At 34.5% G+C, this 13,052-nt stretch overlaps 1 protein-coding gene across 3 annotated transcripts in view; it reads left to right on the top strand.

The window, feature by feature from the left end:
- LOC105111864 (uncharacterized) overlaps positions 1 to 7,870 on the top strand; it is an 11,436-nt gene extending 3,566 nt beyond the window's left edge. For all 3 annotated transcript variants that reach the window (XM_011007332.1, XM_011007331.1, XM_011007330.1), the window contains exons 5-9: positions 15 to 1,679; positions 2,518 to 5,062; positions 6,128 to 6,582; positions 7,136 to 7,252; positions 7,390 to 7,870. In XM_011007332.1, coding sequence (XP_011005634.1) covers positions 15 to 1,679; positions 2,518 to 5,062; positions 6,128 to 6,582; positions 7,136 to 7,252; positions 7,390 to 7,530 — 4,923 coding nt within the window. In that variant the 3' untranslated portion in view covers positions 7,531 to 7,870. The remainder of the gene's footprint in view (positions 1 to 14; positions 1,680 to 2,517; positions 5,063 to 6,127; positions 6,583 to 7,135; positions 7,253 to 7,389) is intronic.
- Positions 7,871 to 13,052: the final 5,182 nt, after the last annotated feature.

Here is a 13,052-nt window from a genome sequence, read left to right as displayed (position 1 = left end):
TGGACCAGCGGCAGGAATGTGCAGTGGCATTGCTTTGCCTTCTATCTAATGAAAACGACGAAAGCAAGTGGGCCATCACTGCTGCTGGTGGTATACCTCCCCTTGTCCAAATTCTAGAGACAGGATCTGCAAAAGCCAAGGAAGATTCTGCTACAATCCTTAGGAACTTATGCAATCACAGTGAAGATATACGTGCATGTGTTGAAAGTGCTGATGCTGTTCCTGCATTATTATGGCTACTGAAGAATGGGAGTCCCAATGGGAAAGAAATTGCAGCAAAGACTTTAAATCATTTGATCCATAAATCCGATACAGCAACTATTAGTCAGCTCACTGCATTGTTAACCAGTGATCTACCTGAATCAAAAGTGTATGTCCTGGATGCTCTAAGAAGTATGCTTTCTGTGGTTCCCTTGAGTGATGTACTACGGGATGGCAGTGCTGCAAATGACGCGATTGAGACAATGATTAAGATATTGAGCTCTACTAAAGAAGAGACTCAGGCCAAGTCTGCCTCTGCTTTGGCTGGGATTTTTGAAACCAGAAAGGATTTACGTGAAAGCAGCATTGCTGTTAAAACACTTTGGTCAGTGATGAAGTTGCTAAATGTTGAATCAGAAAACATCTTAGCAGAGTCATCTCATTGCCTTGCTTCAGTATTTCTTTCAATTAAAGAGAACCGGGAAGTGGCTGCTGTTGGTCGTGATGCATTGTCTCCTTTAATTGCACTTGCTAACTCATTGACTTTGGAAGTAGCTGAACAGGCAACATGTGCTCTTGCAAATCTTATTTTGGATGGTGAAGTTTCAGAAAAAGCAATTCCAGATGAAATTATTGTGCCAGCGACTAGGGTTTTGCGTGAAGGAACAATTTCTGGGAAGACCCATGCAGCAGCAGCAATTGCTCGTCTCCTTCATTCTCGTAGAATCGATAATTCCATAACTGATTGTGTCAATCGTGCAGGAACAGTACTTGCATTAGTTTCTTTTCTAGAATCTGCAAGTGGTGGATCTGTTCCCACATCAGAGGCCCTAGCTGCACTTGCTATTCTGTCAAGGTCAGAAGGGACTAGCGGACACATCAAACCAGCGTGGGCAGTTTTAGCTGAATTTCCAAAACGCATAACCCCAATAGTTTTGTTGATTGCAGATGCAACACCCTTGTTGCAGGATAAGGCTATTGAAATATTATCGAGACTTTGCCGAGATCAACCTTTTGTTTTAGGAGAGGCAGTTGCTTGTGCCTCTGGATGTATACCTTCAGTGGCTAGAAGGGTGATCAATTCCACAAACCCAAAGGTCAAAATTGGAGGAGCTGCACTTCTTATTTGTGCTGCGAAAGTTAGTCATCAAAGAGTGGTGGAAGATCTTAACCAATCAAATTCATGTAGTCATCTTATTCAGTCACTTGTTACAATGCTTTGTTCTGCAGATGCTTCTCCTTCAGAAGACCTGGTTGATGATGACAAGGAGGTCATTAGCATCCACAGATATGCTAAAGAAGGTGAGAATGGTGAATCTCATAAAGGAACAGCAGTAATTTATGGTTATAACTTGGCTGTTTGGCTACTTTCGGTTCTTGCCTGCCATGATGAGAAAAGTAAAATTGTTATAATGGAGGCCGGAGCAGTTGAAGTCCTCACCAACAGAATCTCCAGTTGTTTTTCGCACTACAGTCAGGTATAACTTTTTGCCCACCGTAAACTGAAGGTATTACAGTGTCTCGTGCCATAAGCTCTCAATATCAATGAAAATCTTGATTTCTCTTAGATTAATGCTGCAAATGAGCCTAGCCAAGCTTTGATATATTTAGAGTTCATCTAATTTTAGCAAATTTCAGGCTTGGCTTGTGCTTGTGCTTGTGGCCAGCCTAAGACTTGAAGCTCAAGCTTTTCTCCTTGTGTTGGTTTGAGTTTGACTTAGTAGATTGATAAATAAATAAGCAAGTAAACAAGCTTACCTTGACCTTGGATTCATCATGAAAAATCATTCAATGAAGTGAACACATTATTTTTTTTTTAAAGAAACTCAAACTCATGTATCTCATGTCAGAAATAAGTTTGATTAGATTTGATAATATAATAATTCTTATTTTATGTACGTTAATTATTTAGCTGAACTAAGATTTGCTTATTAAATACATGCTTGTTTATGAATTTTAATGAATCTACATGCAAGCCTTTGGATGATGTGGCCCGATAAGCTTTATAACATGATTATGAACAAGCTGAGCTTCATCTAAATCAAATGTGGCTGTATTAACATGAGTTTCAAAATAACCTCGAGCTTGACTTGTTAATTTTAACGAATGAGCTTGAATGAGCCTATAACAAGGTAAGCTTCAAGAGGCTTTGCTCATTTGCATCCCTAGTCTGGACTTTGGAGGTAGAAGAATTGTGAGATTTACATAAAAGAAAGAAAAAACATTATCATATTTCACATGCTACGCAGCAGCGAAATCTTTTCTGCATTCTGATTGTTGTTAATCTTTGTTGCTTCTCTGTGTTCACCTGTGCAGAGTGATTTTAGTGAAGACAGCAGCATATGGATTTGTGCTCTACTGCTAGCCATTCTGTTTCAAGATAGAGACATCATACGTGCACATGCAACCATGAAATCTATACCAGTACTTGCAAATTTGTTGAAGTCAGAGGAATATGCAGACAGATATTTTGCTGCACAGGCAATAGCCAGCCTAGTGTGTAATGGTAGTAGGGGAACTCTTCTGTCTGTTGCAAATTCTGGGGCAGCAGGTGGTCTTATCTCCTTACTTGGCTGTGCTGATGGTGATATATCTGATCTTCTGGAATTGTCTGAGCTGTTTGCTTTAGTGCGTTATCCTGACCAAGTTGCCCTAGAGAGGTTATTCAGAGTTGAAGACATTAGAGTTGGTGCTACATCTCGCAAAGCAATACCTGCTCTTGTTGATCTACTCAAACCAATTCCAGATCGTCCTGGGGCACCTTTTCTAGCATTAGGACTTCTAAATCAGCTTGCAAAAGACTGTCCACCAAATAAGACTGTTATGGTTGAATCAGGGGTTTTGGAGGCCCTGACTAAGTATCTTTCACTTGGTCCACAAGATGCAACCGAGGAAGCTGCAACTGATCTGTTAGGGATCCTATTTAATAGTGCTGAGATTCGGAGACATGAAGCTGCTTTTGGTGCTGTCAGTCAACTTGTTGCTGTCCTGCGCCTGGGTGGAAGAGCTGCAAGGTATAGTGCTGCTAAAGCATTGGAAAGCTTGTTTTCTGCTGATCACATCAGGAATGCAGACACTGCCCGACAAGCTGTCCAACCCTTGGTGGAAATTCTTAATACTGGTCTAGAGAAAGAGCAGCATGCTGCTATAGCTGCATTGGTGAGGTTATTGAGTGAAAACCCATCAAGAGCCCTTGCAGTTGCTGATGTTGAAATGAATGCAGTGGATGTACTTTGCAGGATCCTCTCGTCAAATTGCTCAATGGAGCTGAAGGGGGATGCTGCAGAGTTGTGTGGTGTTTTGTTTGGAAATACAAGAATCAGGTCTACAATGGCTGCAGCTCGCTGTGTTGAGCCTTTGGTCTCTCTCCTTGTAACTGAGTTCAGTCCTGCTCAGTATTCAGTTGTCTGTGCATTGGATAAACTTGTTGATGATGAACAACTGGCAGAACTAGTTGCTGCACATGGAGCAGTTATTCCTCTTGTTGGCCTTCTCTATGGTAGGAACTACATGCTTCATGAGGCTATCTCCAGAGCACTTGTGAAGTTGGGGAAAGACAGGCCTGCTTGTAAAATGGAAATGGTAAAAGCTGGAGTAATTGAAAGCATACTTGATATCCTTCATGAAGCACCAGATTTTCTCGGTGCAGCATTTGCAGAATTGCTCAGAATATTGACCAACAATGCTAGCATTGCCAAGGGGCCTTCTGCTGCAAAAGTGGTTGAGCCCCTTTTCCTGCAGCTGACGAGACCAGAATTTGGGCCTGATGGACAACATAGTGCTTTACAGGTTCTAGTTAATATTCTGGAACATCCACAGTGCCGTGCAGATTATACCCTTACCTCTCACCAAACTATCGAGCCACTTATCCCCTTGCTTGATTCTCCAGCCCCGGCAGTGCAACAGCTGGCTGCTGAGCTGCTCTCTCATCTGCTCATGGGAGAACATCTTCAGAAGGATCCAGTGACACAGCAAGTAATTGGTCCCCTTATACGGGTTCTTGGTTCTGGCATACACATCTTGCAGCAGAGAGCTGTAAAGGCTCTTGTTAGCATTGCACTAATATGGCCAAATGAAATTGCAAAAGAGGGTGGTGTGAGTGAGTTGTCCAAAGTTATATTGCAAGCTGATCCTTCTCTTCCCCATGCCTTGTGGGAATCTGCTGCTTCTGTTTTGGCTAGCATTTTACAGTTTAGTTCTGAATTTTATTTGGAAGTTCCAGTAGCTGTCTTGGTAAGGTTGCTCCGTTCTGGCTTAGAAAGCACTGTGGTTGGTGCATTGAATGCTCTTTTGGTGTTAGAAAGTGATGATGGAACTAGTGCTGAAGCTATGGCTGAAAGCGGTGCCATAGAGGCTCTTTTGGAACTTCTCAGAAGCCATCAGTGCGAGGAAACAGCTGCAAGGTTGCTTGAAGTACTACTTAACAATGTGAAAATCAGAGAATCAAAAATTACTAAATCTGCAATCTTGCCATTGTCACAATACCTCTTGGATCCCCAAACTCAAGCACAGCAGGCAAGATTATTGGCAACTTTGGCACTTGGTGATCTATTCCAGAATGAGGGCCTGGCTCGAAGTACTGATGCTGTGTCAGCTTGTCGTGCTCTAGTCAATGTGCTTGAAGAGCAACCTACAGAAGAAATGAAAGTAGTAGCAATATGTGCTTTGCAAAACCTGGTCATGTATAGCCGATCCAATAAAAGAGCTGTTGCAGAGGCTGGTGGTGTTCAAGTTGTATTGGATGTAATTGGTTCAAGTGATCCCGATACATCTGTCCAGGCTGCAATGTTTGTTAAACTGCTCTTCTCCAATCACACCATTCAAGAGTATGCGTCCAGTGAAACAGTCAGAGCCATAACCGGTAAGTTTCTCATCTCCCTGTGCACAGTTTGTATCTATTGATTTTGTAATGACAATTTTTCTTTCTAGTATTACTCTGTGGTTTGTTGTTTGGAATTTTTTTCTAACATTTAGTTAACATAATCTCTGATAAAGCTCTTAGATGACTTCCTTCAGGCCAAGTATGCAGCTTAATTTAAGTAAACAAAAATCGAATAGATCTTCTCAGTAAAGTAAAAGCAGATGCAGAATTTGAATAGAAGCGGTAAAGGATCTAATTGGGTCAAATGAATTTCCTTTCTAGTTCATATTTTGACTGGTGAAACAGAGCAGATATCTGAAGTGAGCTAACTTATCAAACTCTTACAGTAACTGTTGATAGATCACATGTAACGTTGAATCAGATTGTGTAACTACTTACTATTCTCTATACCATTAAGCAAAATAAGTGTAAATGATAAATTAGTCCCTCTAGTTTCAAAAAGTAATCAATTAGTATGTTTTATATCTATTTGTAACTTAATCTTTTTTGTCCATTTCATTTTCTTGTCCTTTTTTTTTAGAAAAAGGAAAAAAAAGGTAGTAGATAATATGGAAAGATTGATGAGAAAAGAAAATATTTTTTGAAACAAAGTAATATTAAATTAAGTATGGTGTACATTGGTCAAGGGGCTAATTAATTAGTTTTCGAAACTAGAGACTGTAATTCATTTTGCAGAACTAGAGAGACTAATTTATAATTTATTCAGCAATAATAGTAACATTCTGATGGTTACCTAAAGCCATGTTGAACCAGAGGAGATGAACATTAACTTCTGTACGTTAGTGAAAATATTTCCTCATGTAGTAACCATTTCTTTATTCAAGCAACATGGCCATTTATTGTTCTTTTCTTGTAAGATGTGATAAGGTGGAGCAATCCTGGCCAGCGGCTAGGTTCGTCAGTATTTGGAAATTAGCTTACCTATTGGCTTTAGGATTGGGTGTGTCATACTTTGTCTGTCAATTGCTACTGGGGTGAATTTTCCTGCAGGGATGTTATTTTGTTTTTACTTTTACCTAGATGACTTTCTGTGTGGTCTTGCAGCTGCTATTGAAAAGGATTTATGGGCCACTGGGACCGTGAATGAGGAGTATCTCAAAGCTCTGAATGCCCTTTTTAGCAACTTCCCAAGGTTGAGAGCCACCGAGCCTGCAACACTCAGCATACCCCATCTGGTTACATCTCTCAAGACAGGATCGGAAGCAACTCAAGAAGCTGCCTTGGATGCGCTTTTTCTTCTTAGGCAAGCTTGGTCAGCATGCCCAGCTGAAGTTTCAAGAGCTCAATCTATTGCTGCTGCAGATGCAATCCCCTTGTTGCAATACTTGATTCAGTCTGGCCCACCTCGATTTCAGGAGAAGGCTGAATTTCTGCTGCAGTGTTTGCCAGGGACACTCGTTGTTATTATCAAGCGTGGAAACAACATGAAGCAGTCGGTGGGGAACCCTAGTGTTTATTGCAAGATTACACTTGGAAGTACACCGCCAAGGCAAACCAAGGTAAGATGAATCAATCATCTTGTTTATTGTTTTGCCATGTTTATTTCTCCAATTTTCAGTTATTTTCAATGAAAAAAATAAAACAACAGTTAGTTTACATAATTGCATTATCCAATTCATTTATTCAGACTAGGGGTGTGCTCTGTTCAGTTCAAACTGAAAAACTGAGCTGAATCGTCATAATTTGGTTTGTTATTTGTTTTTCATTTTGGGTTAGTTTGAAAACCAAACGAACTGAATTCCTTTTTCTTTCTTTCAAACCTTGAACTTTTTCTTTCTTTCAAACCTTGAAATCAAAAAATTTCAAATTAGAAAATTAAACTGAAAATTTTCAGTTCAATTCATTTTTCATAAATCCAGTTTGGTTCGGTTCTGTTTTTTCAAAAGCTGAACCAAATAAAGCAAAAACCGACCAAACAAACTGTTTGCTCACAACTAATTCTGGCCACAACACACTATTTTTCATGTAAAAAAAATTCTCCCCCTATTTTTTTTTTCTCTAGAAATTGCCATTTCAACTTCTCAAAATGAAAAATCTTTGCGAGTTTTTCAGGTCGTATCAACTGGTCCCAATCCGGAGTTTGATGAGAGCTTTTCATGGTCCTTCGAGAGTCCTCCAAAAGGCCAAAAGCTTCACATCTCATGCAAAAATAAGAGTAAAATGGGGAAGGTAAATGAAATGATTTTCGATTTTGTTTTTGTGAGAAAAAAATCCAAAGAAGTAATTTCGATGCTTCCACGTTTTATCAGAGATATCTTTCCCCCTTCATATTGTCATGTAACCTATCTCTTTTGATCAAACAACAGAGTTCTTTCGGAAAAGTAACAATCCAGATTGATCGGGTTGTCATGCTTGGAGCAGTAGCTGGGGAATACACCCTGTTGCCACAAAGCAAGAGTGGACCCTCAAGGAATTTGGAAATTGAATTTCAGTGGTCAAACAAGTAAGTAACAAATGTTAATGACGTAGCAACCATTCGGCCCAAATTGAGATTTTAGGGAGAAAACATGTCCCTTCAACACAGGATTCTTTCTCTTCCTTGTTTCTTCTCCAGTTTGGTTTATTTATCATCCTCATCTTTTCAGTTGTAAATAGTTTGCCAGAAGAACTTGATTTTTGTAGCTGTTTGCCAAAAGCCGTAAGATAGCAATTTGTTCAAATGTATTCTTTTGCAACCCTAGTTTCTTCAAGTTTTCTCCTTGTACCCGTATTATTGTGCTTGCCAACCTGAGAGGAAAATAATAATCGTGGTTCTGGTTTCGGATATATAAATCGTCTTTTCTGCCATGCATCTGCTCTGCTTCGTTGTTTAATTATTGTGAAAGAGATATAATCATCTTTGTACCCATGTTATTCACGTCAGAGCAATTCCATGGCTTTCGATGTGGTTCATCCTATCAGCTGTGTTTTCATTATTATCGAACAATAATATTTGAAAGGTTCTCTTGATTACGTTGTTCAAGTGCTCAACATTAACTTTTGGAACAAGTGATTGCATACAAATCTTAGACATTTCTTGATAATCAAGAATGCATAAAATATTTATTTTTATAGAAAAAAATCATTTTTTTTTTAAATTGACCAAGGTTAATTTTAAAAGCAATCTATTTTCATTCAGTCACTTCCGAATATTCTAACGCTATCCTTCAATTAATTAACTGTTGAACTTTATTGTTCTGTTGTAATCTTACATTTTGCTGCTTCTTTTTTATTAAACATGCATGACTCCCTTTTTCCCCATTTGCGCTTTACTCGACGAAGATGAACGTTGTAATAAATATAAATCAAACTAAATATTATAGGTGATATTGGGAGAAAACATGAACTTGAGGAGTCTAAGGCAAATTTACCTTTTCTGTGTTGGGGTTACATGGAGTGTGATTAAATCATTCTAGTCACACCCGCAGAACACGTGTTTTTTTTTTTTTTTTTTTTACCCTTCAACAAACATTTTTGTGATTTTTAATTTCATAAACTTAATATAAAATTGTTTTGAGAATTGTAGTTTATAGTTTCTCTCTTTATGTTAGGTTATATACTGGTATAGTCTTGTAAATTTAATTTTTCTTTTTAATATCAATCTTAAACAATAGATTTGTTTGAACTAGAACTTTATAATCATTTTTTTTTTCCATTGAATTTATCTTGATTTCATGATATAAGTCTTTAGTTTAACATGTTAAATTAGGATGGCTTGTTTATTTTTTTATCACCTTTTCTATATGATTTTCTTTTAGATTTCATCTTTCAACATTGAGTTTATTGGAAATTAAGCTTTGTAATTTTTTTTTATATGGATTTATCTTGATTTTATGACCTAATTATAGGTTTAGTAAGTTGACCTGAATTGATTTTGTTAATTTTTTATTATTTTTAATTAAATATTTTTTAAATTGGGTTTTATATTTTTTTATTTGTTTTTTTCGGGTTATCATATTCTTATAATCTAGTTATGGATTAACAAATTGATCCGAATTAACTTGGTTAATTTTTTATCATTTTTAATTAAGTCTTTTTTGAATTGAGTTTTATATTTTATTTGTTTGTTTTTTGTTTGGGTTATTATATTCTTACGACTCAGTCATCGATTAACAAGTTGACCTTGATTGATTTATTTTATTTTTTGACTTATTTTTTAATTGAATATTTTTTTTCCAATTTCATTTTCTAACAACTCAATATATAGTTTTATTTATTTTTTATTTCATCATATTATGTTATTTGAAAATTAGGCTTTGTTGGATTTTTTTTCAATTTAATTAACAAAACACTAAAAAACATAATTTTTTAATTTATTTCTATAAAGTTGTTTTAATATCATGACCTAGGTTATGATTGATTCAATCATTTTTTTTTTAATTTCATCCTTCAATATTGAGTTTGTTGAAAATTAAAACTTGTATTTTTTATTTGCTTTTTACTGGTTATTCCGATCTCATAATCTAGATTGCGAGTTTAATAGGTTTATCCAGGTTGACTTTGTTCATTTATTTGATCATTTTTTAATTGAGTTTTATAATTGTTTTCAATTTATTTTCTATAAAATTATTCTAATTTTATATTTCAAGTTATAAGTTTGACAAATTAATATAAGTTAACTCAAATAATTTTTTTAATATATATTTTTTAATTTTATTTTTTAATATTAAATATTAAATTATTAAAAATTTACCTTCATATTTTAGACGTCCCACCACCCCCACAATGAATAGGTAGGTGCGTCATGCGCGCCCTACAGCCAAACTCCTCCTCCTCCTGATTGTGGAGTACTGTATTGTTTTTAGTGGGGTTGTTCGCAGTTCTTCTGACATGCTTTGCTCTGGTTTTTTGATGCACCTTGCCTTATCCTAGATGGAACAAATCATTTTTTTGGGTATAAAACATCGGAAAAAAACGTAATTATGTGAGCAACCTTGCTGTTCATTCAGCTATGGTATCCTAACCTCTGTTTTGCCATTGTTTTGCAGGCTCAGTTCACTCGAGAATTAGACAGGGCTTTACTCTTCACCTTCCATTCCTCTTCACTCAATAAAGGAAAGATGCAGACAATTGTTTAGGGTTTTTATAAGAACCATGCAGACAGATGTTCTTCTCACCGTGACCTTCAATAATCAATAAAGGATGTTTTTAGTGTTATTTCTATTTTTTTTTTAAATTCTCGCTATGGGTAAGATTGCCTTTTTATGCAGCAATGAACAATATTTTCTCCACTTTGCCAGTTTAAAAACCATATACTAACCTGGCAACTTAGGGGTAATTTTATCTTTTTCTATAGCTATTACTTATAAGTCCTAGGAAGAAACAACAATGAAGCTTCCTTCCTGGGACTTTTTTCCTTTTAATTTTTTTTATGGTCATATAATTTATTTTTTTATAAATATAAAATTTTAATAAAAATAGAAAGTGATCGGCTAAAATATGAAAGTGTCTTATCATTTATATTACATATTTAATTTAATTATTATTATTTTTTATTGTTATTTGTTATGTTTTTAAAATTCTTTTGATTAATTTTTTCTTAAGTTTAATCTCTAATCATTATATTTTATCTGATTTTTATATAAAATTTGGTTTTTTTTTTTGATTTTTTAAACTCTTCAACTAATTAAATATTGTTTTGATTTTATCCCTCATAATTTGATTTATATTTTTTTATTATCAAATTTGATATTTATTGTTTTTTTCTTATGTTTATTTTGTTTTGAATTTTCTTTTATTGCTTTTTTAAAGATTTCATCACTTAGCTTTTTTTTATTGAGTCATGGCTTTTAAAGGTTCGCATGAGTTGATTTTGGTTTTTTAGGTTCTTTTATAAAATTATTTTTTTCAAGATTTATTTTATATGAAATTGGTTTTTGTGCCTTTTTGTTTTATAAGATTATCTAAATCACATGCCCATGATCAATGGTTGGTGAGTTAATCTAGGTTGAATTGTTTTTTTTTTTTTTGCTTTTTTATCGACTTTCTTGTCTCAACTTTTTTTTACTAATAATTTTTCTATATTGTTGTGTTGAGTTTACCTTCTACATGGTTAGTTCCAACATCATGATCATGAATTTTGAAAGTTAACAACAATTGACTTTGGTCTTTTTTATGTTTTTTAAATTATTTTTTAAATTTTATTATTTAACATTTATTATTTTAGAGTTGATCTTTATGCTTTTCTTTCAATGAAGTTATCTCAATTATATTTTTTTAGTCATGAGATTAGTAGGTGAACCCTGGATGATTCATATATTTTTTTTTATTAAAAGTTTCATGCCTCGATATTTTGTTATTGAGAGATTTGCTTTGTTATTTTTTTGGTCTTGACTTATATGTGGATAGTCTTGATTTTATGATCACAATCACGAGTTTCAAATGTTAATACATGTTGACTTTGATATTTTTTAAGTCAATTTAATACATATATCCTTCAACATTTAATTTTTCTGGGAGTTGGTTTGAGCATTTTTTTCTTTCATATTCTTTTTGATAGAGTTTTTTCAATTATATGTCAATGGTCGTAAGGTTAGCGAATTAACACAGGTTGACTCATATTTTTTTTGTTTTTCTTAATTATTTTTTTAAAAGTTTAATCATTCAACATTAATATGTTTCATAATTGAGTTTCATGACTTGATTCAGTTTGCTTTTATTTATGATTTTTTTATCTTTTATTTGCATAGATAATTGGTTGATTAAATAAAAAATATATTATAAAAAATAAAGTTATTAAATACAACTTAGTGCATGAACCACGTTGCGAAATTAAGTATATTTATGTATTTTTAATTTTATCCTTCAACATTTAATTTTTTTAGAATTGGTCTTTGTGCCTTGTGTTTTCATCTTTTATTCTATAGGATTATTCCAATTATGTGCTCATAGTTTAACTCATATCTTTTTTTTTTATTTTAGTTTTTTTCTTCAATATTGGGTATAACCTCTTTTTTACCTTTTATCTATACATGTAATTGTTTCATAAAAAAATTTTAGGATACATAATTATTAAACACAACTAAATATATAATTTATGTTACAAGATTAAATATTTTAATTTTTATTATTTTTTTATCAAATATAATCCAATTACTAAATACATGTATAAATATTTTGATTTATAATTGAAAAAAATTTGATATTAAAAAATACATTATAAAAGCCTGCTTCTTAATTTATTTTACTTAAAAAAATAACCGCCGGCGAAGCATGGATACAAAACTAGTTGTTAGCCTATACAAAATGGGACGAGCACTATACTGTTGAATGGGACCAAATTAGTAGACGGCCCATCAAGTCTCAAAATGTTTTCCACACGGCCAATCAAAAGAATTTGAAGAAGGCAATGCGCAAAGCAAGCACCATCCTCATTCCTCAATCATTGATGGGGAAAGTCCAAAAGCCTTGAGGCTTAGGCGAGGTGGTTGTCAAAGCCCTATTACAGGCAAAAGTTGGAACTGCATAAAGAGAGGTGGGTTCGTGTGGAGCTCAGCCAAGACAACTACGTGACAATAAAATCATTCCTGCCCCTCTTTTAATTGATCATAAAGAATGAATATTCAATCCAGTACGGACATATCTGTGAAATTTGAATCGAAGTTGTTTTTATCGAATATCCAAAATCTTAACAACGAGGGCAACTTCTGGGACGTTTACGAATTTTAATGCATGGTTTCTAATTCCTAGTTTCCGTCCTTGTTTACGGATAACAACTTCACTTAGATATGAGCTTTCTTTGGCTGTTGTTCCGGGACTCGACTTGTGCTTGCCTTGCCTGAGTTGTTTATGTAAAACAGTCTTTCGTGAATGAAAAACATTTTAATACTTAAGTTAATATTTATATCTAGAGAATAAGATAATGTATACAAAAATAAAATAAAAAAAATCATCGTAGTTTGTGTATCTAAGTGTAGGTTGCTTAATTTGTGTGGTTCTGGAGAGTGCGTGTGGATTGAGGATGGTGTTGGCTTAGTTTGTGACTCTTTGT

The sequence above is a fragment of the Populus euphratica genome, unplaced genomic scaffold (genome assembly GCF_000495115.2).
Source record: "Populus euphratica unplaced genomic scaffold, PopEup_1.0 scaffold314.1, whole genome shotgun sequence".
Classification (NCBI taxonomy): Eukaryota; Viridiplantae; Streptophyta; class Magnoliopsida; order Malpighiales; family Salicaceae; genus Populus; species Populus euphratica.
Note: the sequence above shows the minus strand (reverse complement) of the source record. Positions and strands in the feature narration are given on the sequence as shown.